The sequence below is a fragment of the Ambystoma mexicanum genome, chromosome 9, assembly GCF_040938575.1.
Source record: "Ambystoma mexicanum isolate Mex_15411 chromosome 9, UKY_AmexF1_1, whole genome shotgun sequence".
In the NCBI taxonomy this organism is placed as follows: Eukaryota; Metazoa; Chordata; class Amphibia; order Caudata; family Ambystomatidae; genus Ambystoma; species Ambystoma mexicanum.
Window position 1 is genome coordinate 515,937,569 of NC_090931.1, and position 16,811 is coordinate 515,954,379.

The 16,811-nt window shown below is 46.7% G+C and overlaps 1 protein-coding gene across 1 annotated transcript in view; it reads left to right on the forward strand.

Moving 5' to 3' along the window:
* The window catches only part of LOC138488230 (clustered mitochondria protein homolog), a 255,153-nt gene extending 238,705 nt beyond the window's left edge, over positions 1 to 16,448 (forward strand). Inside the window, exon 5 of the mRNA XM_069615065.1 lies at positions 14,454 to 16,448. Within this exon, the coding sequence (XP_069471166.1) occupies positions 14,454 to 14,607 (154 nt within the window). The 3' untranslated portion in view covers positions 14,608 to 16,448. The remainder of the gene's footprint in view (positions 1 to 14,453) is intronic.
* The last annotated feature ends 363 nt before the right edge of the window (positions 16,449 to 16,811 follow it).

Here is a 16,811-nt window from a genome sequence, read left to right on the forward strand (position 1 = left end):
TAATGCCTTTTTTCTGTTCTTTTCCCTTTTCCTTAGGAAGCGGCGTGCCGGGATGGGAATGACACCGCCGAAGATGCCAGCAGAACAGAAGGAGCAATGAATGATGGGCAGAAGCGCCGCAAGGTAAGGCTGTTCCTGACAGTGTTCTTGTTCTTGCAGGAGCTGAGCGCAGAAGAAAGATGCAGGCCTACTGGATACCGATCCGAACACGGTGAGTGTCACGCTGCAGGTGCAGAAAACGCAAAGCATGCTTCTCAGCCTGGGCGTGGCTTAAATAGTCTCTGGGTATGCCAGGTGTCCCTGGGCTGAACCACACCCAAAAGACTAGACTGCACATGCAGTTCTGGGAACCGAAATATGTGGGGACATCCATCTTGTCCCCATCAATGCACTACAAGTCCAATCCCCAATATGGGAGTGAGTGAGTCTGGTGCCACAAGCGCCAAGTCTGACTCCAAGTGGGTCTTTGGAGGGATGGAGAGGCCCTTGAGGGCCATGTAGGTGATCCTGGCCTGGCTCCAGCCTGACATCTTGGAGGGCTGGGGACATGAGGGGCAAGAATCATGACAGCACTGGTTTTGACTGCTGGCATTTCCAGGGTTGTAGGAACGTCCAACTCAGAAGTACGTGGGTGCCTGCCATACATGGTATAAAAGTGTGTTAGCCCAGTGCTGGTGTGTAGGGAATTATTATAAGCTTATTCATCTATCCATAATGGGTCGAACCAGCTTCCTTCAGCTTGGTGTAACATGCAACGCAGATACTGCTCGAGCGTCTGATTTGGCCTCTGACCATCCGTTTGGGGATGGTGACTGGTGGATAGCTGGATGTCGATCTGGGCTATGGAGCAGCATTTTCTCTAGAAGTTAGATACAAATTGAGTACCTCGGTCTGAAACCAAAACTGAAGGAAACCCAGAGCCGTACGATGCCTTCAAGAAATACGTTTGCCAGAGTGGAAGCATTTGGGAGCCCCTTAAGAGGAATGAAATGTGCCATTTTTGAAAATAGGTCCACGACCACAAGAATAGTGTTAAACCCTTGACTGGGTGGTAAGTCAGTAATAAAATCGAGGGACAACGTGTGCCAGGGTGCTGGTGGGATTTCCAATGGTTGTAATAGCCCAGTCGGTTTCTGCTTGGATGACTTGTTTTGAGCACACACTCCACAAGATAGGATGAATTGGATAATGTCTTTACGCCACGTGGGCCACCAATAATTTTGTTTTACCTTGGCTAGGGTTTTAGTGATTCCGGGTGGCCCTCAATCAAGGAATCATGATAACCGGACATGACTTGTTCTTGTAGTTCTTGGTTTGGTAAGAATAAACGATTCCTGAAGTAGGGCAACTGATCTTTTATCATGTAATTTTCCCCTTGTGCACTCCACGCTTGTAATTGCTCCGGACTCATCAGGTTTTGGATTTCTTCATGTAATTCTTTCGAAGGGATTGTGTCCTCTGACGTATTCCTTATCTTTGATAATTCATCTCCAGCTTGCTGGCCTCGGAAATTTTTTCTCTGTAGAGGGCGCTGCGCGTCGACGTCCGCCGAGTCGATGTCCCTTGACAGCCACCGTATCGGCGCCGACGTCACCATGCCCATAAATAGCCATGCGCGGCGTCCGTTGCTCAGTTCCATTTTTCCGCGCTTTGGAATATCGTTGCTCAGTTCAGTCAGATAAACCTTCTACATTTACTCGAATATACCAACTCGTTCTCGATGGCATCTTCATCGGAACCGACAACGCCGCGATCCGGCTTCAAAAAATGTCGAGACTATGGTAAAAAAATGTCGATAACGGATCCACACAGGATCTGCTATTGGATTGCTTGGGAGCCGAGCACCATTGTTCGGAGTGTGAGGACTGCATGTCATGACAGCGAAAGCCTTGAAGGAGCGCAAGGGGAAGCTCGAGAGAGCTAAGTCAGTCAAAACCTCCTCGAAAGTTTCTTCGGCTGAGTCGAGGCATTCGTCTCCTCGCCGTCGAAAACATTCCCATTCTAGATCTCGTAGTAGCTCCCACCATTCGTCGAGATCAAGACACTCAAAGAAGAGATGTCGAAGATCCCCTTCCTCGTCATCTTCTGTTTCCCCAGAAAGGGTCTCCTGTCCCACAAAACACAGCTCTCAGGCTGAGTGGGAGGAATTCAGGAAGAAAATGTTAAGCGTCTTCGAGAAAGCGGCCTCGACCCCCTCGAAGACAGCTGAGGGTGATACCCCGGGTGAAAACACAAAAAATCGAGAAACGCTTCGAGTCGCTGCACCCGGCGAAACATTCCACCCGAGAGCGCCACGGGCCATCGGGTAAGAAGGCACCGTCTTCGACGCCGTCGTCGAAGATCCCTTTGACGCATGGATCGGCGCCATCGACGCCGTTGTCGAAGAGTTCTTCGACACATCGGTCGATCGACTCGACGCCATCGTCGATGCCGACATCGACGCCGATGAAAGAGAAAACCACGACTACTTCACAGCCTACGGTGATACCAAGAGCCTCCGGCATGACGCCGAGACAGTCGTCGACATCCTCGGGTAGGATCCCGATCCTCTCGAGTTCTTCGAGGCCTCTTCCAGTTTTTTTCGACGCCGTTATCGGCGCCTTCGAAGCCTGTTACATCGGCTTTCGACGACATTGACGTTTTCTCACCCAATAATGACGAGTTTGGCTCATTCTGCCTTAGAAATGGGTTTTACACCATTTCCGAGGTCAGAGTACCCTGGATTATCTTCAATTTATGAAGAAGGGGAGGATTCTGACCAGGAAACCTTCGGGTTGCAGAGGACCACACTACCTGTTTCAGAGGATTTCACCTCTGAGGAAAGAAGGTTGAAAGACCTACAGGAGTCATTACATGAGGCAAGTGGGCTGGAAACTTCCCCAGAAGTGGAATTTGTTAAGCCAGACCCAGGGGAACATGCCGAAACACCCTATAGAACACTGATGGCAAGGATTATTGAATTTATGGGTTGGTCTGCGCCTTAACCTGTTTTTCAACAGGATGACGTGACAGACATATTAGACAAAGGTCAACAGGAGGATCCTCTGGTCTCCTTCCATGCAGCCTTACAAAGAAAGATTTCATCTAATTGGGAAACTCCTGAAGTTATCCCTGCAGTCAATAAAAGATTGTCAGCCAAGTATAGGGTAGCTGCGGCTGACCCTGAATACTTATCAAAACACCCGACTCCAGAGAGCCTGGTGGTCCAAGCGGCAACTTCATCCAGCAGCAGGACCGCTTACCTTACTGTCCCACAGGATAGAGATGACAAGAGGTACGATTCTATGGCAAAATAAGTATTTTCTGCTTGTAGTATGGCGTTGAAGTCCATCAACGCCACCTGTACGCTCGCCAGGTTCAGTCACACACTGTGGGAGTGTGCTTCATCAGCGGCTGACTGCATACCCGAAGGAGATGAAAGGGAAGCCTTCCTTAACATTATTAAAGATGGCAAAGATGCCATGCGCGAGTCACTTCAAACTGGCATCGATTCCGCTGACGGTATCAGCAGGGCCAAGGCGGCAAGTACAACAATCCGCAGGCATGCGTGGTTGCGAAAGTCTGGCTTTGCTCCAGATGTACAGGCCAGACTTTTGAATATGCCCTTTGACGGCTCTTCTTTATTGGGTAAAAAGGCTGATGACAGTCTGGAAAAGTTGCAGACATCTAAAGCAGCGGCAAAATCGTTAGGCGCCAAACTCCTTTTCGCCACTTGGGAACCTCTGGAAGAGGAAAGTCCTTTCGCTATTATTCCGCATTTGGGAAAGGCAGAGGACAGCCGGCTCAAAGAGGCCAAAGGAGATCCACCCGAGGTGGACGGGTCAAAAGTACTAAAGCCGCAGCAGGTGCCTCTTTACCCTCACCATCTGCATCAGCCGCCCCCAAACCACTCTGAGGTCTTTCCACACAAAACACCTGTAGGGGGCAGGTTAACTCACCATCTGACGGAATGGCAGGCTATAACGTCAGATGCTTGGACATTGGAGACAGTTGCCCAGGGTTACTGCCTACCCTTTCTACACATCCCTCAGAGTCATCCACCGGGGCACAGATCTCTAAAAGTTCCACATCCGCTCCTCTTGCAGGAAATTATAGACCTGCTATAATTGTTTTTTTTTTGGTCTGGATGCTTTGTATCTAAATGTGTATATCTTTTCATTGGCACAAGGGCTGGTACTCCCCCCTACTTTCTCATATCAAAGAAGGACGGAGGACTCAGACCCATCCTGGACTTACGAGAATTGAACAAGTTCCTCAGGAAGGACAAGTTCAATATGGTAACCCTCTCTCAGATCCTTCAGGCCCCACAGCTCCAGGACTGGCAGGTATCTCTGGACCTTCAGGATGCTTATTTCCATGTGCCAAACTATCTCAAACACAGGAAATACCTGAGGTTCGCAATTGGCGACTCTCATTATCAATTTCGAGTTCTGCCATTTGGGCTGACCTCCGCCCTGAGGGTCTTCACCAAGCTAATGTCGGTAGTGGCTGCGAGTCTGAGGGAAGGGATCCACGTCTACCCCTACCTGGACGATTTGCTGATCAGGGCTGTATCTTCGGAAAAAGCTCAGATCCAGCTACATTATGTCTGCCACTTCCTTCACAAACTGGGCTTCTCCCTCAATTTAAAGAAGTCACAGATGATACCATCACAGAGACTCCAGTTCATTGGAGCGGTCCTGGACACTTCCCTGGGAAAAGCCTCACCACCAGAGGTGAGGGCTCAAGATATTCTGCAGATGGTCACCAAGTTTCAAAATGCCCAACGTCTCCCAGCCTTCGACTTTTTGAGGTTGCTAGGCCTCATGGCATCCTGCATCTTTCTTGTGCTGGAGGCTCGCCTGAGAATGAGATCTCTTCAGTGGGCACTAAGAACTCAGTGGTCGCAATTCTCAGGGAGAATGACAGATCTCCTTCAGGTTCCGGACAAGGTGGCTCGAGACCTTCAGTGTTGGGCCTGCCAGGAGGACATCTTGAAAGGAGAACTGTTTTGGCAACCATGGGCGGAGATAACAGTAGTCACGGATGTCTCACTCACGGGGTGGGGAGCCCATGCCAACGACTTGACCATCAGCGGTCGTTGGTCTCCATAGGAGTCCAGACTACACATCAACCTATTGGAGCTGAGAGCGATCAGACTAGCGCTGAAAGCTTTCCTGCCATCAGTACAGGGGAGAAATGTCCTGATAATGACGGACAACACGGTGGCCAGCACTACCTCAACAAAAGAGGAGGCGTAGGGTCACTGCCACTGTGCAGAGAGGCAATGCAGCTCTGGTTTTGGGCAATTCAGGAAGGAATCTCTCTATCAGCAGTCCACCTAGCCGGAAAGAAGAACTTGACAGTGGACGCTCGGAGCAGGCAGAGCACAGTCTCCCATGAGTGGGAGCTAGCTCAGGAAGTCCTTCAAGAGATCTTCGCCCTTTGGGGAACCCCTCAGGTGGATCTGTTCGCCACAAGCACCAACAGGAAGTGCAATCTGTTCTGTTCAAGGGAATTTCCCCCGAGAGGAGCTCTAGGAGATGCATTCGTAGTGGACTGGGAGTTCCCACTCATTTACGCTTTTCCACCAGTCCCTGTTATTCCTCAAATGATCAGGAGGTTGAGAAGATTCCAGAAAACCATGATCCTAATTGCCCCGGACTGGGGCCAGGAGAACATGGTACCCGGACCTTCTGGATATGTCCATCTGCCCTCCAATCCGTCTTCCACTCAAAGAGAATCTTCTCTCGCAGAAGGGAGGTCAGGTTCTCAATCCAGACACCAGAACCCTCAACCATCAGGCTTGGCTTCTGAAAGGATGAGGTACAAGGATTCAGACCTCCCTGAAGACGTTATGGAGGTGTTGCTCTCGTCCAGAAGGCCAGCAACAAAGTATTTATACCGCTGCCGTTGGAACAAATTTTGCAGCTGGTGTAGAGAAGGGAATATCGACCCTTTTTCATGTGGTACACCAACAGTGTTATCGTTTCTACTCTACTTGGCAAACTCAGGCCTTCAAGTTGGCACAGTAAAAGGCTATCTCGCAGCGCTTTCAATCTTCAAGCGCACTGCGGAAGAACCATTGTATTTCAAACTACCTCTAGTGATTAAATTTCTCAAGGGATTAACTAATGTTTATCCTCCAAGACCATTCCAAGTTCCCTTATGGGACTTTAAATTTAGTCTTAAACTTCCTAATGGGTACTCCATTCGAACCACTCCACTCTTGTTCGCTGAGATTTCTCACGCTTAAAACTGTCCTATTGGTAGCACTAACATCTGCTAGGAGGATGAGCGAGCTACAAGCGCTCTCTTGTAAACCCCCCATACAATTTTCCATAAGGACAAAGTTGTCCTACAGGTGAAGCCTAATTTCCTCCCAAAGGTGGTTTCTGAATTTCATATTACTCAGAACATTACCTTACCTTCGTTCTACCCTCCTCCCCATCCGGGGAAAGAGGAAGAAAGGCTACATAGGCTGGACCCAAGGCGAGCTTTGAGCTTTTACATCAGCAGACTGGCTAGAATTAGGCAAGCAGACCAACTGTTTGTAGGATACTCAGGTCACAAGTTGGGACTACCCATAACAAAACAGACCATTTCCAGGTGGATTATTTTGGCCATTCTGGAATGTTACAAACTGGCAGGGAAAGAGCCACCCCAAAATCTTAGGGCTCATTCAACCAGGGGTATCGCAGCCTCTTCGGCCCTCCAAAGCGGGGTACCGGTCCGAGAAATATGTGCGGCTGCCACATGGTCGTCCGCACATACATTCACAAAATTTTACAACCTGAATTCCTCCGCTAGTCAAGAGACCAGATTTGGAAAAGCTGTATTACATGCGGTTCATTCCTAAAGGGGATACATGACATTATTACTCCCACCTCCACTTACATGCCACTGCTATGGGAGTCTATCAAAGGTAAGGAATACGTCGGAGGACACAATCCCTTCGAAGAACAAGTTACTTCTTACCCTGTAACGTTCTTTCCTCCAACATATTCCTTATCGCCCCTCCCATCCATCCCCGCAGTAATACTTCCCTTGTGGTTGCAGCTTACGCTCCTTCAAGGTCAATAACCAATTCAGGCATGACTTATCTTATGCTACAAAACTGAACTGAGCAACGGACGCGGCACGTGGCTATTTATGGGCATGGTGACGTCGGCGCCGATACGGTGGCTGTCGAGGGACATCGACTCGGCGGACGTCGATGTGCAGCGCCCTCTACAGAGAAAAAAATTCCAAGGACAGCAAGCTGGAGACGAATTATCAAAGATAAGGAATACGTCGGAGGAACATCCCATTGAAAGAACGTTACAAGGTAAGAAGTAACTTGTTCTTCTGAGTTATGGTTGCTGTGATTCCTAGGAGCTTGTCACTCGGGATGATTGCTATTGGGTCAGGGGTCTGATACCCTTGCTCTTCCACCCCCATACGGGAAAGGGCATCGGCCTTCCCGTTTTTCACTCCTGGTCGAAATGTAATCACGTAGTCCTATTCAGCAAAAAAAAGAGCCCAACGTAGTTGTCGTGAGGATTGGGCCTTTTCCGTTTTTAGGTACTGGAGGTTCCGGTGGTCAGTAATTACGGTGATTGTGTGTCTGGCGCCCAAGAGGTAGTGCTGCCATGCCTTAAAGGCTGACTTAATGGCCAGGAGTTCTTTGGCTGTGATAGCATAATTCAGTTCAAGGGGTGTGAATTTACGTGACCAGAAGGCAACAGGGTGTAACTGGCCCGTTTCGGGGTCCTTTTGTGAGAGGACGGCTCCCATAGCCATGCTTGAGGCGTCAGTTTCCACCAGGAATGGGAGATCAGGGCGAGGGTGGCGTAAGATTGGGGCAGATGTGAATCTTGCTTTGAGTTCCTCGAAAGCTTCCTCGGTTTCTGTTGTCCACTGGAACTTTTTGTTGCTTTTCCTTAGCAATGACGTGATGGGATGCACGATTTGCGAAAATCCTGGGATGAACCGGCGGTAGAAGTTTGCAAAACCCAGCATACTTTGAACCCCCTTGAATGAATTTGGGGATGGCCAGTTTAGGATAGCATCTACCTTGTGTACATCCATTCGGGCTGAGAATAAAGCCCAGGAATTCCACCTCGGAGAAGTGGAATGAGCACTTTTCGGGCTTGGCGTAGAGCTGGTGTTGACAGAGTTTCTCCAATCCAGATCGACGTGTTTAACGTGGTCCTGCTTTGATGCGGAATATACTAGAATATCGTCGATGTACACTAGAGCACAGACATCAATCAATTCCCGTAGGACATCGTTCATGAAGTATTGAAATGCTGTAGGCGTGTTGCAAAGGCCAAAGGGATTACTTGATATTCGTACAAGCCGTATTTGGTGCGAAAAGCGGTTTTCCATTCGTCCCCCTGTTTTACGCGAACAAGGTGATATGCCCCCCTCAGATCTAGTTTTGTGTAGATTTGGGGCTCTTTGACTTGATCAAGCAATTCAGGAGTCAGTGGCAGGGGGTAGCGTTTTTTTACAGTAATCTGGTTCAGTGCGCGATAGTCGATGCACGTTCTCAAGTCCCCCTCCTTTTTCGGTACAAAGAATAGAGGACTGGCTGCTGGAGACTTCGAGGGACGGATGAACCCGTTGGCCAGGTATTGGTCAAGATAGGCCTTCAGGTGCTGGTTTTCTGGTTCCATGAGTGTGTGAATTCGCCCACAAGGGATTTGTGCGCCGGGTATCAGGTCGATTTGGCAATCGTATGGTCTATACGGTGGCATGGTATTAGCCTGTTCTTTCTGAAAGACATCTTGAAAGTCCTGGTATTCACTTGGTAGGGTGCCGATTGCCGCAGTCGCAAGCGTGGAGGTTCTGGCGTCTACTGGTTGTTTCTCTTGGCGATAACATGTGTGGGCGCAAGTCTTGGCAAAGGCCAATTCTTTTGCTCGCCAATCGAGTCGAGGATTGTGAGCTACCAACCATGGCATTCCCAAAATCAACCGGAACTGTGGTGCCTTAATGGGGTTGAAAACGATAGATTCTTGATGTCCATCCTGGCAAAGAAGGGTTAAAGCTGCAGTGCATTGGGATACTGGACCAGAAGGTATTTCCGTGCCGTCGACAGTGGGAACAGTGTCAGTGGTTGATTTCGGATGTAACAGAAGCCCCAGCTTTGCTGCAAGATCCTGGTCGATGTAATTCCTAATGGCTCCACTGTCAACGTACGCTCTTACTGCGTGCATCCGAGATGGTTGTTGGTGATTGATCAAGACCACAGATAGTGCAAAATTGGAGGTCTGTAGTTCACTTTCTTCGCTCGACAAGTGGACCCCTACACTTGCCGGGATGGGGAGTTTTTCGATTCCTTGATGGTATCTTCCTTGTCCGTGGCCCCTACCGTCCTCCTCGGTGGCTTCACAGGGCACTCTTTAAGGAAATTACCTGACCTTCCACAGTACAGACATAACTGCTGCTGTCTCCTTTTATCCCTTTCCGCTTTAGTCAAGGGGGATCTGACCACCCCGATTTGCATTGGTTCTCCTGAACCTGCCGTTGTGCGGGCAATATTGTCCTTTGAACGCACATACATAGGGCGAGGGTCCGGTCTGGTTGGATCTGCTCTTCGGTCCTGCAACCTATGATCCAGTTGAACAACAAGGTCAATGAATTCTGAGCAGTCTTTCGGGGGGGTTCACCACTTGTGCTAGAACATCCTTGAGCCCCCCCGCAAGCCCTGATGAAATAACGTGGTTTTCTTCTCCACTGGCCATTCTGCTTCAACTACGAGTCTATTGAACGTGGCTTTGTATGTTAATAGGTCTTGATTCCCTTGGCGTAGGGACAGAAGTTCGTTGTCTAATGCCTGCCCATGAGTACGACGGGCGAACATCTTTTCCATCTCCTGCTGAAAGCCCCTGAAGTCATGCAGCAAAGGATCGTCTTGGGCCAGACCAGTCTGCGGGGCTACCACTCAGGTAGGATAGCACAAAAGCGACCCGTGATTGGTCATTCGAAAAGCCCCCTGGTCTACAGAGGAAGTGCAGACGGCATTGGTTCACGAACGTTGCAAACCTCTTGGGTCAGGCGGGGCCAAGGGAACTGCCCCAAGAAGGGTTATCTGAACGGGATTGGCTGATGGTGCTGGCATTGAGGGCACGCTTCCCGCCAATGGTGCATGCCCTGCTTGTGACTGGAGAAGTTGCCGGCTTAAAACATCAGTGCGTTCTTTGGCTACTATCAGCTCTCTCCTCAGGGTGTTGGTCTCCTGCCTGGCTGCATGTACTTCGGAACGTAGCTGCCCCAACATGTGGGCGAACTGGTCGGTTTCTGACGTTTCCATGACGCCCAGGTGGATTTTGATGTGAGGCTTTGCGTTCTGTAACGCTCACCTGGTATCCACGGGGACATCACTCAGCCTGTTCTGACCTCTTACGACCTCAAACCCTTCCCTTGAGTCTACTCGACTGGTGACTGGGCCTGAAACACAGGATTGGTAGAGTTTAACTCCCTATTGTCTCTGTGTGCTTGAACCCCTTCTTCCCCCGGGTCCAACCCTTCCCTTTGATCCACAGCTCACCTTGTTTTCTTGGAAAGTGTGCTCTCCGTCCTGCTTTCAATGCAGGGGCACGTTGATTGATGCAGGCTTGTTGCTGCCTAGTTACTTCACTGGCAAGAGTCCGACAGGTAAGTATAATGAGTCTTTTGAACAGTTCTCTAACTTCGTTCCTTTCCTTCCTTCGATGATGGCCGGCGTCCAGGGATGGCGACATGCTGCTGAGATGAGTAGCGCTGAAGGTGAGTGAGAGCGCGATGCAACCCTTTCGTATTTGTATTGAACTGGGTTCTTTTTATGTGTCTTTTAGGTGCCACGACGTTTTCAGCGTGGATGCCAGTTATGAAGAAGAAATGCGGTGAGTAAGCGCGGTATGCGGCGCCTCTGGGTGTTTCCGCGCTAAACTGGAGTGTCTTTTCTCTCTTGCAGATGGATGAGAAGTTCCAGAGACAGAGTTCCCCCAGAGCGGCTGGGATTCAGGTAAGCATTTGAAGCTCGTACAGTCTTTAAAGATAAGATAAGATTTTCTGAATGCTTACTAATGCCTTTTTTCTGTTCTTTTCCCTTTTCCTTAGGAAGCGGCGTGGTGGGATGGGAATGACACCGCCAAAGATGCCCGCAGAACTGAAGGAGCGATGAATGATGGGCAGAAGCGCCGCAAGGTAAGGCTGTTGCTAACTGTGTTCTTGTTCTTGCAGGAGCTGAGCGCCGGAAAGATGCAGGCCTACTGGAGACCGATCCGAACACAGCGAGTGTCACGCTGCAGGTGCAGAAAACGCAAAGCATGCTTCTCAGCCTGGGCGTGGCTTAAATAGTCTCCGGGTATCCCAGGTGTCTCTGTGCTGAACCACACCCAAAAGACTAGACTGCGCATGCAGTTATGGGAACCGAAATATGTGGGGGCATCCATCTTGTCACCATCAATGCACTACAAGTCCAATCCCCAATGTTATCCTATGGGAGTGAGTGAGTCTGGTGCCACAAGCGCCAAGTCTGACTCCAAGTGGGTCTTTGGAGGGATGGAGAGGCCCTTGAGGGCCATGTAAGGTATCCTGCCCTGGCTCCAACCTGACATCTTGAAGGGCTAGGGACATGAGGGGCAGGAATCATGACAGTTACTTTCCTTAGTCAGGAATGGCCTTGATATAGGTGTTAAGTGTTATTTAAGCACTGTTTCTTAATTCGCGTGACAGGGCAGTTCCATCGGTCATACTCTTTCTTTTTTTTTTTAAACTTCTTTTTATTATTAGGCAGCATGGTCATACTCTTTCTGAAATGATTTGTTAACTAATTTCTACCCTGGAGCCCAATGTTGGCATTTCTGATGGGATCTTATTGTGCATGTGCACATGCATCCTTGTCCATTAAGACATCTCACTATGAAGATTATGTTCCTGATGTCCATTACTTCAGCACATATTGTGAGTGTGCTTTAGGCACTTTGTATGGACTATTGTATAATTTTATTTTGTAGGAAATAGTTGATGCTCAGATTTATTGATCCAAAGAGGGTGCTCAGCCTCTGTCTCTTTCGAATGAGTACTGTCATGACAAACAGCTATGGGTTGGTCTTAGTGATTTTTGACATGGTAAGGCTTCTTCTAAATAAGACCCATCTGTAGGTGAAACAAGGGGATTGCTAAAGGTATCAAACCCATTCCACCAGGATGCTATATGCACTTTACTGCCAAACTACAATGTCTTTGTGTCTGCATACTTTTGTCTACATTCTTGGATGGATCTTGGTTTTGGAAGGGCCTTCAGCTCCAGTTTCTTACTTCAGAACAACTAAGAGGTAACTTGAATTATGATTATTGCACTGGGGTTAGTCATGATATTCCTTTAGAGTTTCCAGACAAAGAAACACAATGCTTGCTATTGTGAGCAACAGGGATTGAACCTGTTCCTCTGCATGCAGAACAACTCTGAGGGTGGATCTGCTTTGTGATCAAATACAGTGAGAAGGTGGTTTGCCAGGCAGCGTTGGGACCACATATGTACATTCCAAGATAGCAAATGAGTATTACTTGAGGTTGGTCCATGATACTACTCTGTGGGCCCATACTGTTGGCAGGTATGCAGACATTTGGGGACCTATACCCCAATCCAGTTTGTTACACCACTTGGGTGCAATCACTCACAGGGATCATGGCCCAGAGGGACGGTCTAGAATAGAATAAAAGACACAGTAGTGGTAATGCGGAAGTTAAGAGCTGAAAAGAGGGAGACCGCGCCTCCTGGAGACATGGAACAAATGAGGAGGAAAAGAGGCATAGAGAGGTGGGTGATGGATTGTGAAGAAAGGAAGCTGGAGGACAAAAGGGGGCTGATTGGGAGAGAGTGTTAGGAGTAAGGGTGGATGGAATACTGAATAGGAGCTTGGAAGAAGTTGTATGGAAGGAGGTGGAGGGAACAGCAAAATGGAGGTTTGAAAGTGTTATGAAGAATGAGGTGGAGAAAAATAAGGCTGCTGACGGAGGTTTGAGGGAACCTGAGTGGAGTGGAGTTGGATATCAGGAGGTTGGAAGGAGATGCGAGGGAGGAGGCATGTAAAACATCAGAGATGGTTTGTATCTGGGGGACAGTGGAAAGGAGTACTCTGGAGGAGGCTGGTGGAAAGCATAAAGAGAGTGACAGAATGTATTAAGAATGAGGGCTGCATGATAATCAGAAGAGAGGTTAGAAATGGGTATTGTGGCGCAACAGGAGAGTTGAACAGAGAAGTAAAATAGGAGATATTTAGGAAGGTGGTGATTGCAAATCATTGAGGAATATGAAGTTGGGGAATCAGAGAATAGAACAAGGCTCCCGGGACAGGAGGTTGAGTTAAAAGAAAGCAAGGCTACCAGACTCATGGTGAAGGCACTGGGGTTTTGCCAGCCCTTATCGGGCCCCAAGTTCGCCACTTGCGAGGCGCAGCCTGCAGGAACACATGGGACCGTAGATCTCTGGGAGGGACAATCTGCTTCAACAAGGAAGAGAAGCAGACCAGCAAGTCTACAAAAGTAGGAGACAAAAGTGTCAGGACACTTAAACCCCAACGCTCTGAGTGACTTTGAAGTCATCATTTTCTTTGCAGAAGGGAACCCAGATTGAGATTTGAAGTTAAGGAAAAGCCATCCTTTTGTTGAACTTGTTTATGTTGCCATTATTTATTTATTCTGATACAACCCAGTAAATCTACACAATATAGCCCTAGTTTAATTACACTAACATGTGTGTGCCGGTTTTTGACCCTACTCTGATTGATAAGAACATTCAAAGGGTTAAAGTTTTACATGCCAAATATCCCCGTGCAGCTATTTAAAAAGCTATGATATCTGTTGGTGGACGATTGTGTCAAGAAGAAATAACATTACGTTCTTTATCAGCGAAAGAGGCTTGGGCAGCCAAAATGTACTGGTTTCTTATTCAGTAGTAAAGGTTTTCTGTAAACTGTGTCCACCATACTGTAGCGTTAGTGTTTTGTTTTTTGTTCAGTAGCTAAGCAATCCTTGAGCGTTTACGAGAGGAAAAAGTGACAGAACTTTAGTAATGGATATATTTCTCCCACAGATTCCCCATTGACCCTCTATCCAAACCTGATTAGTGTATGTTTTTTATGAGATTTTCGGTAACCTGCCGCATTAGTGAAAAGGCTAAGGGGCCATCACTATCACTTGTTGTGTTAAGGGTGTCTGTTGAGTTTCGTTGTAGCTGCCAGATTAGACTATTAAGGATTTCATAGTCCAGTCTCCTTCTGGATAGATTTCAAAAGTTGAGGAATCGGTGGGAGGAAGATTATATCCATCAAGAAGTGAATTCTTGAGGGTATATGTACCCATGAAACGCATGTCCGAGCAGTTTGGTTCATGGTTAATCAATTACCTTTCTTTTGTGGCCCTGTAACAACATTAGTATGACAGAGGAACATAATAATTGCTCTGTGAATAATATATTTTGTTTTTCTACTTTATATTAGCCAAAAGGACATGGACAACCTCAGAGCTGAAGTTCAGCAGCGTCACATACTTCATGAGACCATCAAAGGGAACCACGCCCACCTGGAGGTGGAAGATCCATTAATGAAACCAGAACCAAAAGAACCATGCATACCTTCTACAGAGACCACCTAAAGCACATATCTCAGCTTTCACTATAGTAACTGTTCCCATAGTATAAGCTTTCCTGACATTCACGTTTAGGATGTTAGACTTCCTTAAAGGAGGTAGAGCTTTTCTTGGCAATGTTGTTATACTTAAATAACACACAAACACAATAGCTAATTATTGAACTCAGTTGTAATTGGTGTCAACAAGCAACTGATTGCTTTAGTGAATTCTGAAAATCTCTAGAAATCAGAGGTGCAAAAAACCTCCAGGGTATGTCCTCCTTTATGAACCTTAACTGTTTCTCTAAGTTCACTTCTATAGTGTGTACCGACACAAAGATTCCTGAAGGAAGCCAATAGAGATGATTCACATTTTCAGGTAATTTGCATTCTGCCCAAGCATACTCCTTTTCCAGAAAGGGTAGTGATGGCATTAGCGAAAAATCAGTGTTGTGTTTTGGCACTTCAAATTTGCACGGGATAGTACATTTAATGCGAAAGGCTCTCTGAGAAAGAAAATTAAATGAAACAAAACGTTTGCCAGGTTTATGATTTGTCTTAAGGCAATATGTAAATAATGATGAGGTATACAGCTAAACTCTGTCTGCCAAATTAACAGCAGTGAACTTGCACATGCTTCTGTCAGATTTATTTTCTTAGTTTCCTTTTTCCAACTCAGATTGTAAGAGCTGTTACGTTAGTCATTTTCCATTGGGATTTCTGGTTTGTCTGTCCGTCGCGTGTGTGTGTGGGCGCACACGCTGAAGGCAGTCTATTTTTGTGCTTCACCAAAGATCAAAAAAGTTTCAGAAGAGAAGTTGTGAGTTGTGCAGAAAGCACATGTCAATGGCACATGTATCTGTTGTATGAACCATTTTGATGTGCTGGACCAGTTTATGAAACAGGGATTTGCGGTTTCTTTTTCTTTTTTCAACACCATGCAGGAGCAAGGATGTTAGAGATCTGAATTGACGGTGTGTTCCATTAAATGTTTTGGGAGGAGATTAAGCGGAAATTAAAAATGTGTTGGGTCACAAACTGTTTATTCGCTGCACAGCAAGATGTTTGTAATCATATTTTCATTGTACATTTATCATCAGGAAATGTGAAGTGGAGTGCTTAATGTCTGATTGCCTTCTATCTGCATACATATTTAACCTATTGAGCATGCCTAAGGACGAACACGTTACAGGAAAAAATCTGCTTCTTTGGCCTTTGGGATGCGTGTGTGTGTAAAAACAGCCTATATTGGTGCAGAATTAAAAATAGTGAGTTATATGCTCCTTCTTTACCTCATCCCCACCCACCAAGACCCATTCAGCCCTTGGCAACTTAATCTTGTCTACCCTGTAATCCCTGGTTCAAATGTAACACTTGTGGACTGTTTTCATGTCCCAATGGTCTTTATGTTCCAACACACTATTTGCGAGAAAAAAATTGTTTTTAGAGAAGCCCCATAAATGATAAGTTCCATCACCACATAACCTGTTGCCCTCTTTTCGTTAATGATTGGAACAGAACTTTCTTCTCTTCCTTTGGAAGTCGTGAACAGACTGACAGAAGAAAAAGGACATATTACTGCTGATCTTTATAATTAAACCCAAGTACCTTAACGTAGCAGATAGACTAGAGAATGATGGTACACTAGTCATTCCAAACGTAGTAGGCTTATGGTTGACAAGCCAAAATGTGCAACTTTTTAATTCTCCGTTTCTCAGTCAACATTTTAATTTGCAAATGGAACTAGAAAAGTAGTTAAAAGTATGTGAGAAGCAGAGCTCTTCAGACTACGAAATTTGATAGTGTGTTTAAATGTTTCACTTTTTAAAGAGGTCTCACTCTAAATAAAATATTTTTTAATTTGTACATGGTTTAATACATTGAGCTCTTGAGTAGATGCCATTACGAGTACGCTTTTGATTTATTGCTTTAGCATGCTTACTTTCTGTCCATTTCCAAACACATGTTGCATTAAGATACAAGGTTTGAGACAACAGTGTGTTGACTAATGGAAAGTATGTTTTGAACCGCTGTCTTAAGTTTCTGAAAAAAAGATATACTTTTCTTTTTGTTTGTTGAAATAAATGTTTCTCTTTAAAGCAATTTCAGTGATTTGATCAACTGCAATGTGTACAGAAATTTGTTTTGTGTGCGCACTGCATTACAAGTGAGGACATGAGTGCCAAAGAACACCAATGTTGTGAGGACATTTGTCAAAGTGAGGACATT